At 40.9% G+C, this 20,810-nt stretch overlaps 1 protein-coding gene across 3 annotated transcripts in view; it reads right to left on the bottom strand.

Moving 5' to 3' along the window:
* arhgap46a (Rho GTPase activating protein 46a) overlaps window positions 1-20,810 on the bottom strand; it is a 50,232-nt gene that overhangs the window by 21,337 nt on the left and 8,085 nt on the right. For all 3 annotated transcript variants that reach the window (XM_061689019.1, XM_061689018.1, XM_061689016.1), the window contains exon 2: window positions 3,544-4,020. In XM_061689019.1, the coding sequence (XP_061545003.1) occupies window positions 3,544-4,020 (477 nt within the window). The remainder of the gene's footprint in view (window positions 1-3,543; window positions 4,021-20,810) is intronic.

The raw sequence follows: 20,810 nt of genomic DNA on the forward strand, positions 1-20,810 counted from the left end.
GTAATTGATTTTACATTATTAATTTGTTTGCATTTATTTATTTATTTAAGCGCTTGTATTTTTTTATTGAAATATTTTAATTTATTAAAAGATTTTCCGGAAGTGTTCGTTTAACTTAAAAGACACCCCCACCCACCCAAAAGCCCCGACCGGCCACCAAACACCCACCACCTCAAATACATTCCGGTCCTGTGGGAAAGACTGGACTTTTGTCAATGAGAAACAGATCCTCTATCATGCTACACTTAATAGCAGATACATACAGACAAAACAGAAGGATAGACACAAAACATTACCTATTTGTGAATAACACACTGGTGTGCTGTTTGGAAACATTTCAAGATTTCTTATCTATTATGAGCAGATGTTAATATCCCAGAACAAAAGGAAACTGGTAGTGGAGCAACCAGCATGTCCAAGAGAACTGCTTTGTTTTTCAAAAGCTACAATCTCGACTGAGATCTCAGCAATAAAGATACGTAAACCTGCAGAGAAATGTAATATGGAAGATATATTCAAAACAGAATCTGATAATATTCTGTCTACATCAGAGGGTCTAACTCGCTTTCATAAAGCAGGGGCAATTATGTGAAACCACAAACCACCATGACCCTTCCAACTTGATATTTATTTTATTTCATCTTTCTCCCTCCCTCATTCATCCATGTCACTATCAATAAGGTGGAGCTCTGACTATAGACAAGCATGTCTCAGGGCTTGTTTCATCCATTTTGACTGTCACATCAAGGCTAGAAATATTTTTTTTTTCTTAGAGGAGCAGTTTTGCTAATAATTTCTTCGTTTGAGGAGCAACTTTCTAATTTTGAGGAGCTTTGAGGAGATTTTGCAGCTTAATCGCACAGACATCCGAAGCAAGGATTTTATTAAACAATAGAAATACGAGCATATAATAGGGACCCGAATGTAGGGCTGCAGCCAACAAATATTTTAGTACTGGAGAATCCTACTGAAAATTCTATCGAACAACTGATTATTTGGATAAACTATATTTTAGTTATTTTGAATAGAAAAGAGAAAATAAGACCTTCCATTAAATAACGTTTAACTCATTCGTTCAATAATTAACAGTTTGTATTTCTTAAATTCACATTGTGTATAAAAGGCATTGATTAAAAAAAACAATAGCCTTTGTGCATTTACACTTAAGCACCTAGTATTTTAGCATTGTGTGACATATTAATACATTGTCACACTGACAAAAAAGCACCCTGTATGTACCGCTATTGTTGCATGATACTGTACTTGTCACCGTAATAAACAAGCCACACATTTGACGGTACTAATAATCAACAGAGACATTCCGCAGCACGCAGGTCTAACGTTATGTTAGTAAGGTAGACTAACGTTAACTTCACTGACTTGTGCCAGGTTAACTTCACCTTCGTCTCTCGGGTCCCAGGACGTGGCGTCATACTCGGCGTCTTCGGCGGAGAGAAAGGTCCGTGTTACAACGAATGGGTGCTCGTCTTGCATTTCACTGTGAAATGCTCCCACACTTTCGCCATCCTGTCTTTTTCGCTTCTCAATTCAGCGTCGTGTTCCATCTTGCAACCTCTGTCTTCCCGCTCCTCTACCGAATAGCTTCACTTCCATATCCACGTATCGGTGACGCGCGTTGAGTCGCATATGCCCCTGTGTGCTCCGCCTCTGCGACCGTCTCCGCAGCAAAAATGATTCGCACTTTTAGTTTTCAAGTCAAGTCAAGATTTGCAATGTGTTTTTAGAGGCACAAAATGCAAATTTTGGCTCACAAACTGCGATGCGAGACTTCTTAATTCGAGCCATGCACATTTCACCTGCTCTGTGAATTCTGACATGGTTTCTAATTTCTTGGCAAGACATGTTGATTGGTGAGCATGTGAGAGGGCCATATGGCGAAACAGAGTCGTGCCTTTAGATAAGCGTTAAATTTGTTTAGTGACCGTGCTTGTAACTCAAAACACTCATATCTCAAATCATATTTTCTCATTGAAATGAATGGAAATGGCATTAATCCATTTCAGTCTCTTACGCCCCCCCCACCCAAAAACAATGGTGTAATTTGTATTCAGTGAGTAAAAATAACACTCCATAATATTGTCATTCTCCACAGAAGATAAAGAATACATAACTGAGTACTACTGTCTATCTACATGTGTTGCTGCACCAGATGTTGTTTATTGTTAGCATTAAGCTACTGGACTGAAAGGCTAAGCTATGTGATTGTTTTAAATAAAAAGGTGTAGTAGTTAAATTTGACAGTAAACTTCAACTGGGATTGACAATAAATAAACAGCCCGAAGCCTTTTTTTTTTTTTTTTTTTTTTTTTTTTTTTAAGAACTTCACAATTTGCCAAAGTGAGTTGAGTGCCACCATACAGCGCTCGTACAGTATCTCGAGTCTGCACTCGCAAGTTAAAGCAAAGAAATTGGCCGAATGACGGCTCGTATCTCGACAAACTAGCAAGTTAGTCACTCATATCGCAAGGCACCACTTTATGGTATTGAGGACCTGTGGGCAAAACACTCTTCAGCCCCTAAAGAACACAGCTGATCATTGTGCTAAGAAATAGATAGAAAAGGTTCTGAGAAAGGTTGAGTCACTAGGGCAGAGTGGGACCCAGTGGGTAGTTTTAGCTCTCCACACACACTGCAAAGACACACAGCAAAGTCTACAGTAGTTTCATTCTGAAGACATGACTAAGCAATTAGTTCATTCTGTAATTCTATGTAATTGTAAATGATAAGGTCACAGAAACGAAGAGTGTGAAAGAGCCAAAGTCACCATGGCATATCCTTTGAAAATTTTGTCGAGTTTGCTTTGTTCGTGTGCAGCTGGAATGTCGCGGCTCAGCTTGTTATTAATCACAGGCAACACTCTCTTACTTGCCTCTCATGTAACCGCACAGACTCTCATACTTAGCAGGCCTTACAGTCTTTGATGGCCTGGAGCCTGATTTGTTTTAGGAAAATAAAATGGGCAGTGGAGCAGAGCAGCTTAGGGTGCTGGTCAGTACACAGAAGGACACTAAGATAGTTGCAGTGGCCGTTTGCCAGACGAAACAGAAGTGGCATGCACGGAATCTAAGGGAGGAGATGGTGGTTTAGATGAGGCCACAACATGAAACATATGTGGGTTCTCTGAATGACTTACTGTTTGGGGCCATTCTGCATCAGGGAACCAAGGATAGAGGAGGGAATGTTCCACCCTGCAATATGTATAACTGAGCATTCTCAGCAGTTGGTAACCATTTGTTGAAAGAGTTGAATTATGTTCAAAGGCAGTAGAAAAGAGAGAGCATGGAACATATGGAACTGTTAGATAAGTGAAGGAAAATGGAAACACCGTTTCAGATTGACCCAGATGGTCAAATGTCAAAATAATGCTTTGAGTTCTCATTTCAGAAGCATTTGAAAGCAATTATGACACACTATGCCACATTCTATGTTCACAATTTCCCCTGGTAACCTGATCTACGGACGATAAACCACAATTCCCACTCCACTTACTGTATAGACAACTGCAGTATTATCTGGTCTTACCTCTGTGGTTCTTTGTTTTCATTGCTGCATCCGTCTGCCTGTGACCTGACATCCACTGCTGGGTCCAGCTCTAGGTTAGAAGTCACCTCAGTTGTCCCAGGATTGTCTCCATCTTGCTCAGGCAGAGAGGTGCATGGACCCTGACTCCCCACACTGCTGATACTCCCTGTGGTCACATGCTGCTGCCTCTCCGCACCCACTCCCGCCCGCTTGGCCTCACTACAGCGCTTCATAGCCTGAAGCTGGGAGAGGGGCACTATATCTGCTCCTTGTGGCCGATGCCAGACTGTGCGGAGCCCTGTAGAGTTGTAGTAGTAGAAGCGGCCACTTTGGGGGTCAAAGAGCTCCCACCACTGGTTACCATCTGCCTGACGGACGGGAGCACCGAGAGGAGGATCCCATCCGCACTCCCCGGTGGTCAAGTTCACATACATGCGCTCACGGGAGCGTGGCTCCAGGATCTCCACCCAATCAGAGCTGGATGAAAACAAGAGAGATTGACAAAAACATTTATTCATCAGGGAAAATTGTAAACTTACACAGCCATAATTCTCAACAGTCGATTGTCTTTGTCAAAAGTGACGGCTAGGGTTGTTGCCGATGTAGTATGGATGGAGTTTAAAAAATATATAATTGCTACCTGTATGTGTGCAGGCTTCGAATGATGTCATTTATTTGGAAGGTAATAGGCAACAGTGCAGTGATGGTGCTTGTGTGTTTCTTCTGAATATGGTGACAGGTGGACACACCCAGTGAGCCACCAGGCATGGTGTCAGCAGGGCACAAAGAGAAACATATGCGGCTGATTGCCACTAACAAAAACCACTGCGCTTAGCTACAATCACAGAGTAACAACAGCCAACTCAGCAGAATACATGTACACCAAAAAAACAAAGCAAAACAAAACAAAAAAAGACAGTAGCGAGGCCAAAAAATAAAAATACTGAAAATAGATTCGGGGACAACCCAGTTTCTAGAAAAGTACAAAGGGCACAGTCGCACAGATAAACTAGGAACACAGTCACAAAGGTCAGCTCATTAACTACATTTCAAGAACACTACATGGCACTAATGGCATATCAACTCAACGATATCCATAATGAGTATAACATACTGTAAAATAATGTCTCATGATACATGCAAAATGAGTAGTTTGTATCTGGTGTGCTACTATGCCTTAAGTCTCCTTCTGATCTAGTTCCATAATCTCAACTGGGCTCAAATACATGGCACAAGAGTGCTGAAAAGGCCTCTCTTACCTAGTGTCTGGCGCTATTATTAACACTACTTCTCTTTGTTAAAAAGCTCACAAAAAGGGTTGTGTCAATGATTGGATTGAATGTTGGGTTAGATGTTCTTCCAGGTTTCTCCAGACGAAGATCTGTTTGTTTAGAATCTCCCCTGCCACGGTTGTTTGTGTTGACCTTTCTGGATAGACAATCAGTGATGATCAGAGAGGATGTGAAGCAGACATGGATAGTACTATCTTCACTGTCTTATAGCCACATTTGTTCCCCATTACTGAAGCCAGGTCCACCCTGTGTGGACCCTGGCCACAGAAAAGGACACAGAAGGGTATGGTGCCGGTCATCTGTGCCAGTGCAACAGTGTGGGAACAACTGCTGTTTTTTATTTTAACTGAAAAGCCTGGAGTTACTTTGCTTGATTGTACCTAATCAAGTAAACATTACATTATTACAGTTGGCAGCTAACATAAGAAAACCAGAAAGTGGCTGTAGGAGTGTCCCTCATGCTATCCAGTCGTGTCTGTGTGCTCGATGCTGGGAGGCCATCTGGTCCAATCCCACACACCACAAGAGCAGCCCTGACCTTATGCGGCCAAATGTGCCCGGTGTTTTTACGCTGCCTTTTAACCCTGGAATTTGAGAGAACACAGTGTCCACACATTTCTACATTTTGCAACTTTTTCCAAGCGGTTTTGAATTTGGAAAAACAAAACAATGGATGCAATCAGATATCCTCATATCTAAACAAGGCATCTTTTGAATGTGGATAAAAATATGATACATATCGGATATCTGCCCATGTGACTGCAGCGTAAAATAATAATAGAAACACACAGAAATACACAGATCGGACAACACAAATAAATGCATTAAAAACTGTAAATCTAAACTACACCAAAAGGATAGACCATTATATCGTACTGTATATGGTGTAATTATGGTTAATTTGAAGCTGTGTTGATTGTTTAAAATTCTTGATGGCAGCCAGTGGAGTAATGTGAAGGTGCACTAAGGGGAAGAGCCAGTCTAGGCCAACGTAATGGTTTGTAACATTTATTATATGTTTTGTTTATTTACTGATTATGGTTTACTTCTCTGCTGTTGGTGCCCAGTGTTGACACTTAGTACCAGTTATTTATGTGTCATTTGGACATCTGCGCATTGTTTTTGTTTCATATCAGAAGTGTCACAAGTGTAAATAAATATACAAACTAAAATTGGATGTCAGCATTAAAGTTGAAGCAAACTTGTCGTGTTTTGTTTCTAAATACATTAAATATGTTTGAAGGTAAGTGCTGTAAACGTGGTAAGACTGAGAACAATTTATACTGAATTGTTAAGATATACAGTAGCTTAAAATTCTTTTTCATCATCTCAGCTGGCCGAAAGCTAGAGAACTTGCATGAAGAAAAATCTAATTGCTCAAATGTGAAGACATTAGAAAAACCTTTTGAAAAAATAAATGTATAAATAAATGTAGAAGCCTTCAGATGACTATAGATGTGATTTATTGTTTTCAAATTTGTAGTAGAACTGTGTAAGGCTGTGAATTGGAATATATTTACTATATTTCCTAAATATATTCCGTTTCATTGAAATGCGCCTGTATACAATTTAACTCCCTATCTCAAAGACTGTCTGCAGCCAGGTTGGCATTGCAAATGAGAATCAGTTCTCAGTTGCCTCACCTGGATAAAGGGTTAGGTTTTAAAAGGTATGAAAATATTTGAAATTTAGATTAAAATATAAAATAAGCCAACCTAAAAGCTTGAAACACCATCATTTTTTAGATCCAGTAGGTGTCAGTATTGAGCAACATCAGCCTCATTTACATAAACTACCCTGAACTAATGTGTGTGTGTGTGTGTGTGTGAGAAACACAAACCACATGGGCCACAGGAGCCTTTTGCTACCAAGAGCCCCTGCTACCAGGAACTCAAAGTTCCTGGGCTGGTTGGTGGAAAACATTAGCGGTACAGTAAACTATTTGCTGGAGAGGTACAACAAATACAAATTACAACTACCGTGCTGTGTTACGCCATTACTGTTTTGACTATACTTGCACATGCCAAGACTAAACACGTAACACGTGCATGCATGTGCTACATTTTTAAAGACTACCATTTCTAATGTTTACACAAGAACAGTAACGCTATGTTATCATTTAACCAACTCTTCAATTTTGAGACCGTTTTTCAAATGTTTGCATTTCTAAAATGTGTGTAGATAAAAAGGCACAATGACACCTATTTATAGCCATTATTAGTTAAAATGGTCTTGTGTAAACAGCCCCAAAGCCTTACGATGTGCGACACTTGGACAGGAAATATTGTATATAATGGGGCATTGAATGCCCAGGCCGAACAGTCAATACCACTCCCACACATTCGAGAGCCTTCATCCTACTCCCGCCCTTCAAAAGAAGCGTTTAAATGCAAGGATTATGATCTATTTTAACGTAGTTTTCCCATGTGCGGTAAAATCCATATGTTGTACCCATATGGGCTAAAGAGTCTGTGTGTCATACTCCTCTTTTGTTTCATCCTAAAATTCCACGCTGTGAGGACACTGAGGAAACAGCAAAGAATTCAACATGCCGGAGAGTGTCCCAAACACCCAACAGGAAGCCAGGCTTCGAGGGTCAACGGTTGAGGCCATGGCTGACCGTTTCCCTAGCACATGGTGCAGTGGTTGCGTAAGGACTGTTCCCTCTAGAAAAATAAACAGCATTTAGAGCAGAGTGTGAACCTGATGGGCTTTGTTGACAAGGCCAGATAAGCAGGAAGACAGTCCGGAGTTCAGGTCCAGAAATTCCTGAAACATCACTTCAGGGAGTACTCGACATGAGAGAACTCCATTACATGCATTGTGTAAAACAAAACTGGAGTGCTACATTTGCCTGTCAATGCACAATGACAAGTAAATATGCAATCAAAATGTGATTGCTCAGAATGAACATTATTAACAAAAGAAGACTGAGCACAGCAGAACTCATTGTTATTCATTCTTGGTGAGCGGCTTTCGTAATACCAAGCAAATGAGTAATTTCTGACTGAAAAGGCAAAAAAGTAGAGAGAGCAAAGCTCCAATGTACCGTGGCAGCTGGCCTTATCCTGAGAATGTTCATAAATGGTTTGGAATGCAGTCTGCACCAGTTTAGCGAATCTCTGACAGAAATGTTTTATATTGATATAAAATTAACTTCACACACAGTTGTTGAACTGAAAGACTGAGCACTTGTGTGTTTCCAGCAAAATGACAGGAGGTTTTTCATTGCTACTGTTTGTATTTAAAATAATACATTTAGATTGCAGAAGCATTATTTGTATGGAACAATTTTTAGACTTTTAAAGACAAAGGACCTTGATTTCCAATAATGCATTACACAGTTGAACCACTGAAAAAACTCATAACCTCATAATTTTCTCAGGGCTTTGACACAGTTCTTATTCAATTAATTGAAATGTAAGGAACCCAGCCTCTGTTGGACTCAGTACTTGTACAGTACACAGGGCCTTTGCCTTTCTGTATCAAGGAGAAGCTTGTGCATACTGTGGTCACTTCAGAGCAACTAAAAATATAGCTTGACAAATGCACAAAGAAGCCTGCCTTGGGGTCTTGCAGGTATAGACCGACTAATAGCAACAAACGTGGAGACGTTCGCATCAGCACCCATTCTTAACCACCTTGCTACTTCTAAGTCCAATGGGCCAGATTTCTCCTTATGAAGGAGAAATAAATCTATCATCCAGAAACGACAGTCGACTCCAAAAATAACTAGAAATGAGAGCAGGTCCGCCAGTGTAAGGGAAACAATAGCATATAGCTCATGGAATCTGCTCCATTGTTCCACATCAATGCCAAAATGTAGCTGGCACTTTTCCCAGCAGCAGTAAACACAGAGGACTGGACAATACATTGACTTGAAATAAGCCAACATGAAACCTTCGTGTCCTTGTTCAGCACTGCAAGTTGCGCAATACAACCTAAATGATGGACAGAAAGCAACCAAGAGTTTAGGGTACAGTGTTGAACGTCGAACACCCCAAAAGAAAAAAGGAAAAAAAAAAAAGTGAAAAATACATTCCAAAGAAACCTTTTGGTAATCTGAACCATCATCATCACTGATTGCCTCCTTTGCTATTTTGTGGCAGAAGAATATCCACCGAAAGTATGCCTGCATGATATTGGAATTTTTTTTAAAACCCTACAATATACTGTATATTACAATTTGAAAATAAAATACAGGATAATGTACAGTACTTGTGACGTCAAAAGCAGCACACATTTCTCTTTTTCCCCTCTTTGTATTGTTTGGACAGTTTATAATAGCTTCATACACGCGCACAAATTCGGGTTAACCTCAAGACAATAAACCAAAGCTAACACTGCTAGCCTCATATAGCAGCTTGTAGACTGTTAATCTGCCCTCTCTGACCGTGCTTTAAGATATTTATGATGCCCCAGTTGGAGTTTATTGTCATACTAAGCACACAACAAAAATAATTACCTTCATTTTATATTTAAAGACAAGACACATCGTTATAGAAATCATCAGATTAATGCTAACAGTCAATGGAAAACTCTATTGACAGGCTAGCTAATATTAGCATTTGGTCACGGAAGGGATTTACCTTCAAATAATGAATATTCAAACACAAACCATAGTAACACATACAGACAGGTAATATAACAATATTTACAGGCATATATTCTTCCTAATCTGTGAAAAATTTGACCTTATATTTTGCTACTTTCTTCTACTCTTTAGCTTCCAGAGAATGAGTATAAATGAGAATAAAATGTATGCATTTTTTTTTTTTTAATTTGGTGATGGGCGATTACTCGATGGAATAGTTGATAGGATAATTGATTCTAAAAAGACTCGATAATGACAGCCCTACTTCAAGCACTGACTTTTCATTTGAAAATCCCCGTCAATATAGTGAATTGTTGGGTGGGGCAGAAAGGACAGATGTTTTTGAAAAATAAATGATAGGTGCAAACATTTGCAGCATTTGACACAATCAAGCGTGATAAAGAATATCTAAACAACATCCATCATGTGGTGTTTTCATTTATGCATTTCTGAAGGCTTTGATGGAAGTTAGCTTCCACTCTCTCCAACATTGATCTGTTAATTTGGCCTGTGGTCTTTGGTCATGTTTGATCTGTGTTACTGTGACCTCCGAGTGTTACATTGCGATCATAACTTCTTTGTGCCTGAATTGCGACGAAGACGCATGCCTATCCGACGTGTGCAGTTTCAGCGGGATGGGGCGACGGCCCACACAGCAGCGCATCAATGGCTGTTCTTCGTCCTCTTTTCGTGACCGCCTCCGTTTCCAGGTTTGCTGACTCTCCTTGATCCCCTGATTTGTCCATATGTGATTCCTTTTTTTGTGGAATCAAGGCACGTGTGTATCCGCATACAACCCATACACTGGACGAATTGAAGGAAGCTATTCGTGTGAAGTAAGCCAAATCAACAGAGCAATGGTGGAGAGAGTGGAAGCCAACTTCCATCAATGCATGCAGCAGAGCCCGCATTTTAAATGTAAAAGTCACCGACAATCAGCCTAACTTGATTGTGGCAGCCAAAATCGTTATCACAATTAAAATTAGATTAATTGTGCAGCCCTCCTCTAGTCTAGTTTTACATTACTGTTTTTCTGGATTACGATGACATTGTTTGCCATTTTTGTGTATTCTTATGACAGATTCATTTATTCCTACTTTAATTGCACCATGATTCCGTTGGTGCACACTAGGAGGAAGAATGTTTCCACCTTGGCTGAACATATGAAAAACAAATCACAGAGATTATCACACGGTGTTGTCCTAAAATGCGCCGAAGTGAGACGAGCACACCAGTTAAACTCCCATTACTATTCAGTCGTTCCGTAAAGTGACCTTTAACCTTTCCAACAACACACGATTCTCGAGCTGTCTCTTGTGGTTGCGTTCTCACACAGAGCTAGCCATTCATCGAGTAAACCTTACCAGTCTGTTCTCCAAAGAACATCAACAGGTTCCAAAGTCCACCCAGCTTGGTATATTTACAGACCCGATTTTCCTCTTTAGAGACTACAAGACCATCCTTTCGCCTTAACTACGGATCCTACAATAAATAACTTTAAATAGAATGTGTTTACCCTAAACAGATTGCCAAATTAACTATCCGGTATAGAAGCTGTGGCAGAGCAGAAGAAGCAGAGGAAGTTGACCTTTTCCTCTGTGTAAAAGTTGTTTGCCATCCTTGAACAAAGTCAAATGAAGGCGAACACATGGCAACTTGCTTATCTAAATATTGTAAAACAAACTGGCTACAAGTGGCAACTACCTGTATGTGACTGGCAGGAGGTCCAGATAAAAAGAAAGGGCTGAGCACAAGCTATTAACAGTCGTGAATAATTTAATGGGATTTTTCTTTTTCTAATGCCCAAAATGAAATAGCTATGGCGAGCAGTGAACTGTGTTCACTATTTTAAATGTAACAGTTTTAAGTTTTAGTTATTACCCTTCCATTCGTCCTGTGAGTGACAGTGCTTTAACAAAACGGGTTTATTATAAATAACTGAAGGAAAAGAAGGCATTTGCTCCATATTCCATGGATCCGAGTTTCCAGAAACATGAGGTACAAAATGAAGTAAACAGTATCCAGATCATCGGAACGGTGGGTGACTGACTAGCACATCTGCCTCACAGTTCTCAGGAACCGGGTTCAAATCCGGCCTCGCCTCTGTGGAGTTTGCATGTCATCCCTGTGCTGCGTGGGTTTCTCCGGGTACTCCGGTTTCCTCCCACAGCCAAAAAACATTCATGGTAGGTTAATTGAATACTGAATGTGAGTGCGAATGGTTGGCTGTTTGTATGTGCCCTGCAATTGGCTGGTGACCAGTTCAGGGTGTACCCCGCCTCTTGCCCTAAGATAGCTGGGATAGGCTCCAGCATGCCCGCGACCCGAGTGAGGATAAGCGGTACGGTAAATGAATAAATGAATAATCCAGATCAGTACCAAAATGTAATGATTTCTTGGTCCATGCTACACCCCTCAATAAGATTTTGTCAAAATTAGTTATGTAGCTTTGGAGCCAGGCTGGTAATAACAGAACCTCTCTGCTTAAATACAGGCTTTCTCCCTTAAATGATTGTGAATCATTTTGTAAATTGCGTGGAGTGGATTGTTGTGTATTGAAGAAATTGAGTGCATTTGTTGGGTGCAACCAAGTTGATTTAGTCCCAATGTTTTAATTTTGTTACAAGTCATCTCATGTCTGTTAGTTTCTAACCAACCTTATAAAACATGATTTTGTTCATGACTTTTATGATCACGACAGAGTTGATAGCACCTACAAATATTTTTTTCTTAAGTTTCAACTTCCTACTCCTTTTTGGACTGGAAGTACATGGTGTTTCATAATGGGATATTTACACTGCAGATTTTTTATTTGTAATGTATGTTTGCAATAAAAAGTCAATCAATCATTCAATCTATCTTATCATCAACACCACAATGAAGTATTCATTTCCTTTTAAGGAAGAAGCCATTCAAATAAATGTCCTTTATATGGAAGGCTAAACGGTGTGCATGGGTCTTTTGTGTATACAGGGTTGAGCAACCCCTGCTCTGCACTCAGGCATCCAGAACAGTCAAAGAGAGAGAGGAGGGTGCACAGGTTTCACGTGACAGGGGGAAAAAAAGGACTGCACCTGTCAAACACAAATTCCTTGTCCCTTTTGTTTAACAGCTCCAATTCCTGCTGTATCACCAGGCTCAAAGGTCAGTAAAACTCAGAGAATGCAGAGTAATTGGTCTGTGTGTGTGTTTTATACAATTACAAGGTGAACCAAGGCCGTAAGAGTCAGTAAGAGTATGGACTTCTCAGCAATGACATGAGTCTTCCCAACAACTCTCATAAAGTTCATGTTAGGAGGATGAGGACACATTGTTCATTCCCAATAAATGTACGCTTGTGCCATTGAAAAGATCTGAAGGGTTTACACGTTCACCAGATACACGATATTGCCAAAAGTATTCGCTCACCTACCTCAACTCACATATGATTTTCAGTGATATCCCATTCTAAATCCACATGGTTCAATATCATGTTGGTCTCCACTTTACAGCTATAACAGCTTCAACTCTTGTGGGAAGGCTTTCAATGAGGTTTACGAGTGAGTTTATGGGAATTTCTGCCCATTCTTCCAGGAGCATATTTGTGAGGTCACACAATGATGTTGGATGAGAAGGCCTGGCAGTGTTCCTGCTGCCCAATCGCCACCTCGCCAATGGCTAACTGAAACAGGATGCGTCGATGCAAATTTTGCCCACGTTAGCCACGCTGGCGAATCTTAATCGCCTCCGTCAAATGCCTTTCCTGATAAAAGTTAAAGGTCATCGCTCTCATTCTGCCATGTGTGAAAGATGTTAGTGGTTTAGTTTTTCCCCAGCTTCGTAAAATGCCACGGTAAACGTAGTCACATCAACCTTTACTGAAGTGTACTTTTGTTCAATTTCGACAAAATGTGAGTTATGCAATTTAGACCACTTTGTCCTGCTTTTGAAATCTGTTACAATTATCTGACAGCTTAAGTTAGCCTACTAATACTTACCAACAAAGATTTAGAATATTTGTTTATTTTCAACAAAAAAGTTTTAATTTGAGAACATTCTCCTATTTCCTTACATAAAGTCCTTAAGATCCTTCTTGAGGATTATTAAATAAGTGAATCCACATCAACAGTCCTACTGTAATTAAGAACATTAAACAACATTTAATGTAGTTTACCATTTCAACCGCTTTTATACTCACATCTTGTGTCACTTTCCACTTTATCTCTATACCCAGCTGACTGATAGCAGTGCTACTGCTACTGACAACAGCATCATTATACAGTATTACATTTTTACAAGGCATGACACACACACACACACACACACACACACACACACACACAAAGTGGGTATGGAATGTATTCAGACGGCCTTAAATTTTCACTTTTTTATATTGCAGCCATTTGCTAAAATCATTTAAGTTCATTTTTTCCTCATTAATGTACACACAGCACCCCATATAGACAGAAAAATACCAAATTGTGGAAATTTTTGCAGATTCATTAAAAAAGAAAAACTGAAATATCACACAGACATAAGTATTCAGACCCTTTGCTCAGTATTTAGTCGAAGCACCCTTTTCCGCTAATACAGCCATGAGTCTTTTTGGGCATGATGCAACAGGTTTTTTTCCACACCTGGATTTGGGGATCCTCTGCCATTCCTCCTTGCAGATCCTATCCAGTTCTTTATGGTGAACGTTGGTGGACAGCCATTTTCAGGTCTCTCCAGAGATGCTCAATTGGGTTTAAGTCAGGGCCATTCAAGTCAAGTCACATAGTTGTTCTGAAGCCACTCCATCGTTATTTTAGCTGTGTGCTTAGGGTCATTGTCTTGTTGGAAGGTGAACCTTGGGCCCAGTCTGAGGTCCTGAGCACTCTGGAGAAGGTTCTCGTCCAGGATATCCCTGTACTTGACCACATTCATCTTTCCTTTGATGGCAACCAGTCGTCGTGTCCCTGCAGCTGAAAAACACTCCACCAGCATGATGCTGCCACCACCGTGCTTCACTGATGGGACTGTTTTGGACAGGTGAGGAGCAGTGCCTGGTTTTCTCCACACATACCGCTTAGAATTAAGGCCAAAAAGTTCTATCTTGGTCTCATCAGACCAGGGAATCTTATTTCCCAACATCTTGGAATCCTTGATGTGTTTTTTAGCAAACTGCATGCGGGCTTTCATGTGTCTTGCACTGAGGAGAGGCTTCGGGCCACTCTGCCACAAAGCCGAGACTGGTGGAGGGTTGCAGTGATGGTTGACTTTCTAGAACTTTCTCCTATCACCAGACTGCATCTTTGGAGCTCAGCCACAGTGATATTTGGGTTCTTCTTTACCTCTCTCACCAAGGCTCTTCTCCACCGATTGCTAAGTTTGGACGGACGGCCAGCTCTAGGAAGAGTTCTGTTCGTCCCAAACGTCAAACAGATTTTTTTTCGTAACATTGGGAAGATCTCTGCCTTGCCACAATTCTGTCTCTGAGCTCTTCAGGCAATTCCTTTGACCTCATGATTCTCATTTTCTCTGACATACACAGTGAGCTGTAAAGTCTTATATAGACAGGTGTGTGGCTTTCCTAATCAAGTCTAATCAGTATAATCAAACACAGCTGGACTCCAATTAAGGTGTAGAACCATCTCAAGGATGATCAGAAGAAATTGACAGCAACTGAGTTAAATATACGAGTGTCACAGCAAAGGGTCTGAATCTGTATTGGCCAATACTTAAAGCTGCAATATCGGTACCAGATCAAAACTGAAAAGGTTGTATCGGGACATTCCTAATTCTCTGCCTAGATACCGACTGCTCATGTGCTTGAGTCAGAGAACATGAGCCGGGTCTGTCCTACCTGACACGTTTTGCTACGAAAGAAGACCCATAAACCAGTATCAGTGCACTAAAGTGGAGTCATTCAGCCAAAGTTTCAGTTTTGATCCGATACAGATCCGATACCGTATCAGCACGAAAGAAAAAAAACTCAACAACCTGTGTGATATTTCAGTTTTTCTTTTTTTTGATAAATATGCAAACAATTATGTTTTTTTTCTGTCAATATGGGTTGCTGTGTGTAGATTAATGGGGGGGGGGGGGGGGGGGGGGGAGACCTTAAATGAACTTAGCAAATGGCTGCAATATAACCGAGTGAAAAATTTAAGGGGGTCTGAATACTTTCTGTACCCACTGTATGTGTGTGTGCGCGTGAGTGAATGTAAAATAAAGAATTGTTATTCATATCAATTCATCATTTAGGCTTGAGTTGTTTATTTGTTGGCTGTATCCAATGTTGTATTGGTCATACTTTAGAATAATGTATTTCTTGTGTTTAGTAAACAATCTTGAAGATAAACATCCGACAAAATAAATTGCATGCTAAATCGCAATTGCAATATTTGTTAAAAAAGAAAAGAATCACTCACAATTAGAAAATTTTCCCAAATCGTTCAGCCTTCGTCCTGAATGATGACTATGTAGATTTAATTGTGCCCACATTGTTCAAATATTATTGGCTTCCCAGTGACAAGGACTGGCTAAGTGTGACTTAAGGCTTAGCCACATAAACACATGTGATGTTGTGGTTAAGTGCACACAACTGTGGCTTGGAGATTTTTATACATTGGCTGGTTTCATGACCCAGTGCCTGCGATTGGCTGGCAACCAGTTCAGGGTGACCCAGTGCCATTCCTGCCGGGCTCATTGTCCACTCGAAATCAGATTGAAGGCAGGACGGCTCATTCATAAAAAATGATCTCATCCAAGTCTTTATGGACCTTGCTTTGTGCACTGGTGCACAGACATTTTGGAACAGGAAGGGATAATCCCCAAACTGCTTGATGGTCCAAAATCTCTTGGTATGCTGAAGCATTCAGAGTTCCTTTCACTGGAGCTCAGGGGCTAATACTTTGGACACTTCTAACTTTGTGGGAACAGTTTGGAGATGCCCCCTTCCTGTAACACACATAATTGCGCATCAGTGCAGAAATCAAAGTTCATAAAGACATGGAAGAGAGCGTTTCATGTGGATGAACTTGACCCTATAGAACACTTTTGGATGAATTTGAGCAAAGACTTCAGGCCTTCTCGTCCAACATCAATGTGTAACCTCACAAATGCACTTCTAGAAAAATACATAAATTCCCATAAACACACTCCTACACCTTGTGGGAAAACCTTCACAGAAGAATTTAAGATATAATATAATATATTAAACCAGGGGTGCCCAAACGTTTTGGCTCAGGGGCCACATTGACGTAAAAAAATTGTTATGCGGGCCAGGATTAATTTTACATGCTACCGACGAGGGGAATGCTTTTTTGTAATTATTTTTATTTTACTTTGTTTTACTATGCTGTCTGCTGCTAGGTAGATCTGATAACTGCCTGAGCTGGATAAATGAAGGTTAAAATAAAAATTAATGAAATGGCAAATAAAGTATTTTTATGAAATTTGACTCAAACTTTATTCATCAGAATCAACAAACAACATGTTTGCATTAATGTGAAGGGGGATACTGAGATCTCGACTGCAGTAAATGGGGCAGGTCTGGCTCAAAAGCGGTGGTTTTAATGCGCAAGATGTCACGCAGGTGGGAGTCACTTAGTCTTGTCCTCACGCGGTTCTTATTCATGTTCATGACTGAGAACGTCTTCTCACACAAGTATGTCGAGCCAAACAAGCTCAACATTTTCTTAGCAAATGTACGAATCTCTTGGAACCTGTCTTTATCCAGCTGCTGGTAAAAGTTGACAAGAGGGAGTTGTTGGTACCGGCTGCGACACTCCGTGTCACACTGCAGCTCAATGAGCTCCAACTGCAGGTGGGCTGGAACGTCACTGAGATCCACGGAAACGGGAGAAGAAAAAAAGCGTGATCTCCTTTTCAATAGTTGCAAAATCCCTGAAACGCTGTTGAAACTCCTCAGTCAGAGATGAGATGTTTGCGGCATACCTCCTCATTTGCGCACTGATATTGTGCGCTGGAAAACAGGTCATTATTTGTTGCAGAGATTGGAAATGTCTGGTATTGGGCTGCGTTTGTGACAGGTGGGTTTGGAAAAGTAGCAGCTTGGTCCGAAAGGCTTTAATATGTCAATACAGTTGGCTTATCAATGCATTTTGCTCCTGAAGGCTCGTGTGCTCGCCAACCATGGCAGGTGCGCCAATCTTTAATAATCCCCGTGATTTTATTCCACTGTAATTTTATGTCATCTACGGCGGAACAAACAGAAGCAAATAAATCTTTCCCTCGTTTGGTCCTTAAGGCTCTGGAGGTCTATTTGCTCTTCACACACACGTTCATTTCACTGTCCACTCCTCTAAAAAAAATCAGTAACTGAGCGCTGTCGCATGCACCCGCCGTGCTTTCGTCACAGGCTAATGAAAAATATTCAAACTCCACTCCTTTTGCGTCCAACTGTCTCTTAATATCAGAAGAAACGTCTTCGCCTCTTCGTGACACAGTGCTACGAGCCAGGAAAACATTGACGAACTGTTGCTTTTTCTCAGGACAAATGTTCGCCATTTTCATCACAGTCTTTAATAAATTCACCCTCAGTAAAAGGTTTGCAGTGCTTGGCAATCAGCGTTGTCTCCTCATAGCTTGCCTTTGTTACATTTTCATTCGACTCACTGGCTCTTGTGAAAAAGTGTTGCTGTGCCGTTAAACCAGCTTCCAGTTGCTTCCATTTTTCACTGCGTTCGTTCCCAGTTAGCATGTTCCGTCTGGTCGTGCCTCTTTATATTGAACTCCTTGAACACAGTCTCTGGGCAAATTAGGCAGACGCAGTTGTTTCTAAACTCAGTGAAAACATATTCAGACTTCCATTTGTCCTGGAAATGTCGGCCCTCGCTATCAACTTTCCTTTTCTTACTTCCAGTTGCCATTTCAGAAATGGGCAAAAAACAGATCATGCGCAAAACGGCCCCGCGATAGTTCAGCCACAAGTTTACTGCTATCCTGTGGTGAAATATAAAATTGCGCGTGTATTTTGTACTGCCGGGCCACATATTATTGGTTTTATGACAGAGGCTTCGGGCCAGTGGAAATATGAACACGGGCCGGATTTGGCCCAGGGGCCGGACTTTGGGCATGTCTGTATTAAACCCTATAGATTAAGAATGGGTTGTCACTTAAATTCATATCTGAGTCAAGGCAGGTGAGCGTATACTTTTGGGAATATAGTGTATAAATGTAGCCTCTCAAACACAAAGCGTGATTTTCAGAGGTCCATAATCACAGTCTAAAATATGCCGGGGCATAGCATTGTTCAAACTATTAAACCCCATGACACTATGAATCAATTATATTATGTCGCAACATTTATTTCTAAATGGTAAGCATACTTATGGGTCACTCTGCTTAACCTCATTGATTATTTATTCTGCACCACAACTGTAGCTCGACCTCTCAGCTGTTGTTCTAGTTGGTTTCTTGTTAACATTTGTCAATTATGTGATGCTTGCTTACATGTTTAAAAATACTGCATTGAGAGTGGATTTAAAATGTCTGTATTTGTATTTTAGTAGGGGCATCGGTTATTTGTTTGGTTGTGTTATCAGATAAGGGAAGAATGAATGCCCCAATACCACCTTTTGTTTTATGAAATATTGCCATCCACAGTAACAATATTGCACACATAAGGGAGGTTTTGTGATTGGATGTGTTCAAATCCATACTGAAAAAGAGCATAGAACAACAGTTAGCTGGGAATTAACTGACACTGAGGAAACCATGTGACAATCCCCCATCTGTCCTGCTCTCAGCAGCAGTTGTCAAGTGTCAATTCCACTTTAGTGCACTGTTACTGGTTTAATGGTCCTCTTTCACAGCAAAACGTGTCAGGCAGGACAGACCTGCCTTATGTTCTCTGACTCAAGCACATGAGAAGTAGGTATCTAGGGAGAGAATTAGGGATGTCCCGATACAACTTTTTCAGTTTTGATCCCATGCCGATATTGCAGCTTTGAGTATTGGCTGATACAGATATAGAGCCAATACCGTATCATAACGACAGACAAATTAAGCTGGCAATCTTTGCACACACACACACACACACACACACACACACACACACACACACACACTTGAAATTTTGAGACGATGATGCGTGACGTGACTCGGGGAAACAACTTTTGATTTTATCCATCCATCCATCCATTTTCTGAGCCGCTTATCCTCACAAGGGTCGTGGGAGTGCTGGAGCCTATCCGAGCTATCAACGGGCAGGAGGTGGGGTACACCCTGAACTGGTTGCCAGCCAATCGCAGGGCACATATAAACAAATAACCATTCACACTCATATTCACACATACGGGCAATTTAGAGTCTTCAATGAACCTAGTGTGCATGTCTTTTGGGATGTGGGAGGAAACCGGAGTACCCGGAGATAGCCCACACAGGCACAGGGAGAACATGCAAACTCCACACAGGGGGGGTCAGGAATCGAACCCCGGTGCTCAGAACTGTGAGGCAGACGCTCACACACTTTATAGACTATGTTTCTAGCTAAAAACTAATCTGCATAAATACCCCCAAGAATGAAGCTTCTCTTCTTATTTAGGCCACCAACAGTTGAGCCTGTAGTCTTGTTTGAATTCAAAATGGTTACCAAGTTGAAAGAATGTCCTGTGATGGCTCACGCTCATATGCATTACAAAGCCCATGAAACGCAGTCTATTCTAACTAAAGCCTGCAATGGTACAGAACAATGCAGACTATTGTCTGATCAACAGGCGAACTCTGTGTTGCCTCGACATGGGAAGGATGAGCCAATCAGAGGCGCGAAGGGGAGGGGATTCCAACAGGTCTTAGGTGACGTATTTAAACAGCTGCCCTAAACCATAACTAGGCACAGTTTCCCTTTACCAATGGTACTAGATTAGACAGGGCCATTCAGCCAAAACCAGGATTCCCTATGCTATTTTGCAATCAACAATCCTAAATGAATTGCATTCATTAATTCCTTTGCCACCAAATATTTTGCTCCCAGCTTAAAACAAAGAGGTTCCTATTGAGGTGTTAAATAATAGTACCCATCATTCCACCAGCTTTTGGAGAACATTTCATGTCTTCTTTTTTTTTTTTTTTTTTTTTTTTATGTTTGCACACTAATTTCACAATCATTATGTTATCTAAAACAAGCATGTAGCGTCAACCAGCAACCACTCTTCTCCACAGCCCCTTTTCTGTCTCAGACTTGAGTCTGCACAGGGCTAGATAAACTCCTGACCAAACACAAGTCACTGTCATCCCTAAAATCCTCCCCTATTCTTTACTCAAGGAACATGTGTGTGTGAATGTTTCGAGTCAGAAAAGACTGGACAAGAGTGAGCATGTGCAGTGGAGGCTGCGGAGGAGAAAGAAGCGGAAGGGATCTGTGTGTTTACTACCCACACGAAGGCCTTTCTGTC

The sequence above is a fragment of the Phycodurus eques genome, chromosome 10 (assembly GCF_024500275.1).
Source record: "Phycodurus eques isolate BA_2022a chromosome 10, UOR_Pequ_1.1, whole genome shotgun sequence".
NCBI classification, from domain to species: Eukaryota; Metazoa; Chordata; class Actinopteri; order Syngnathiformes; family Syngnathidae; genus Phycodurus; species Phycodurus eques.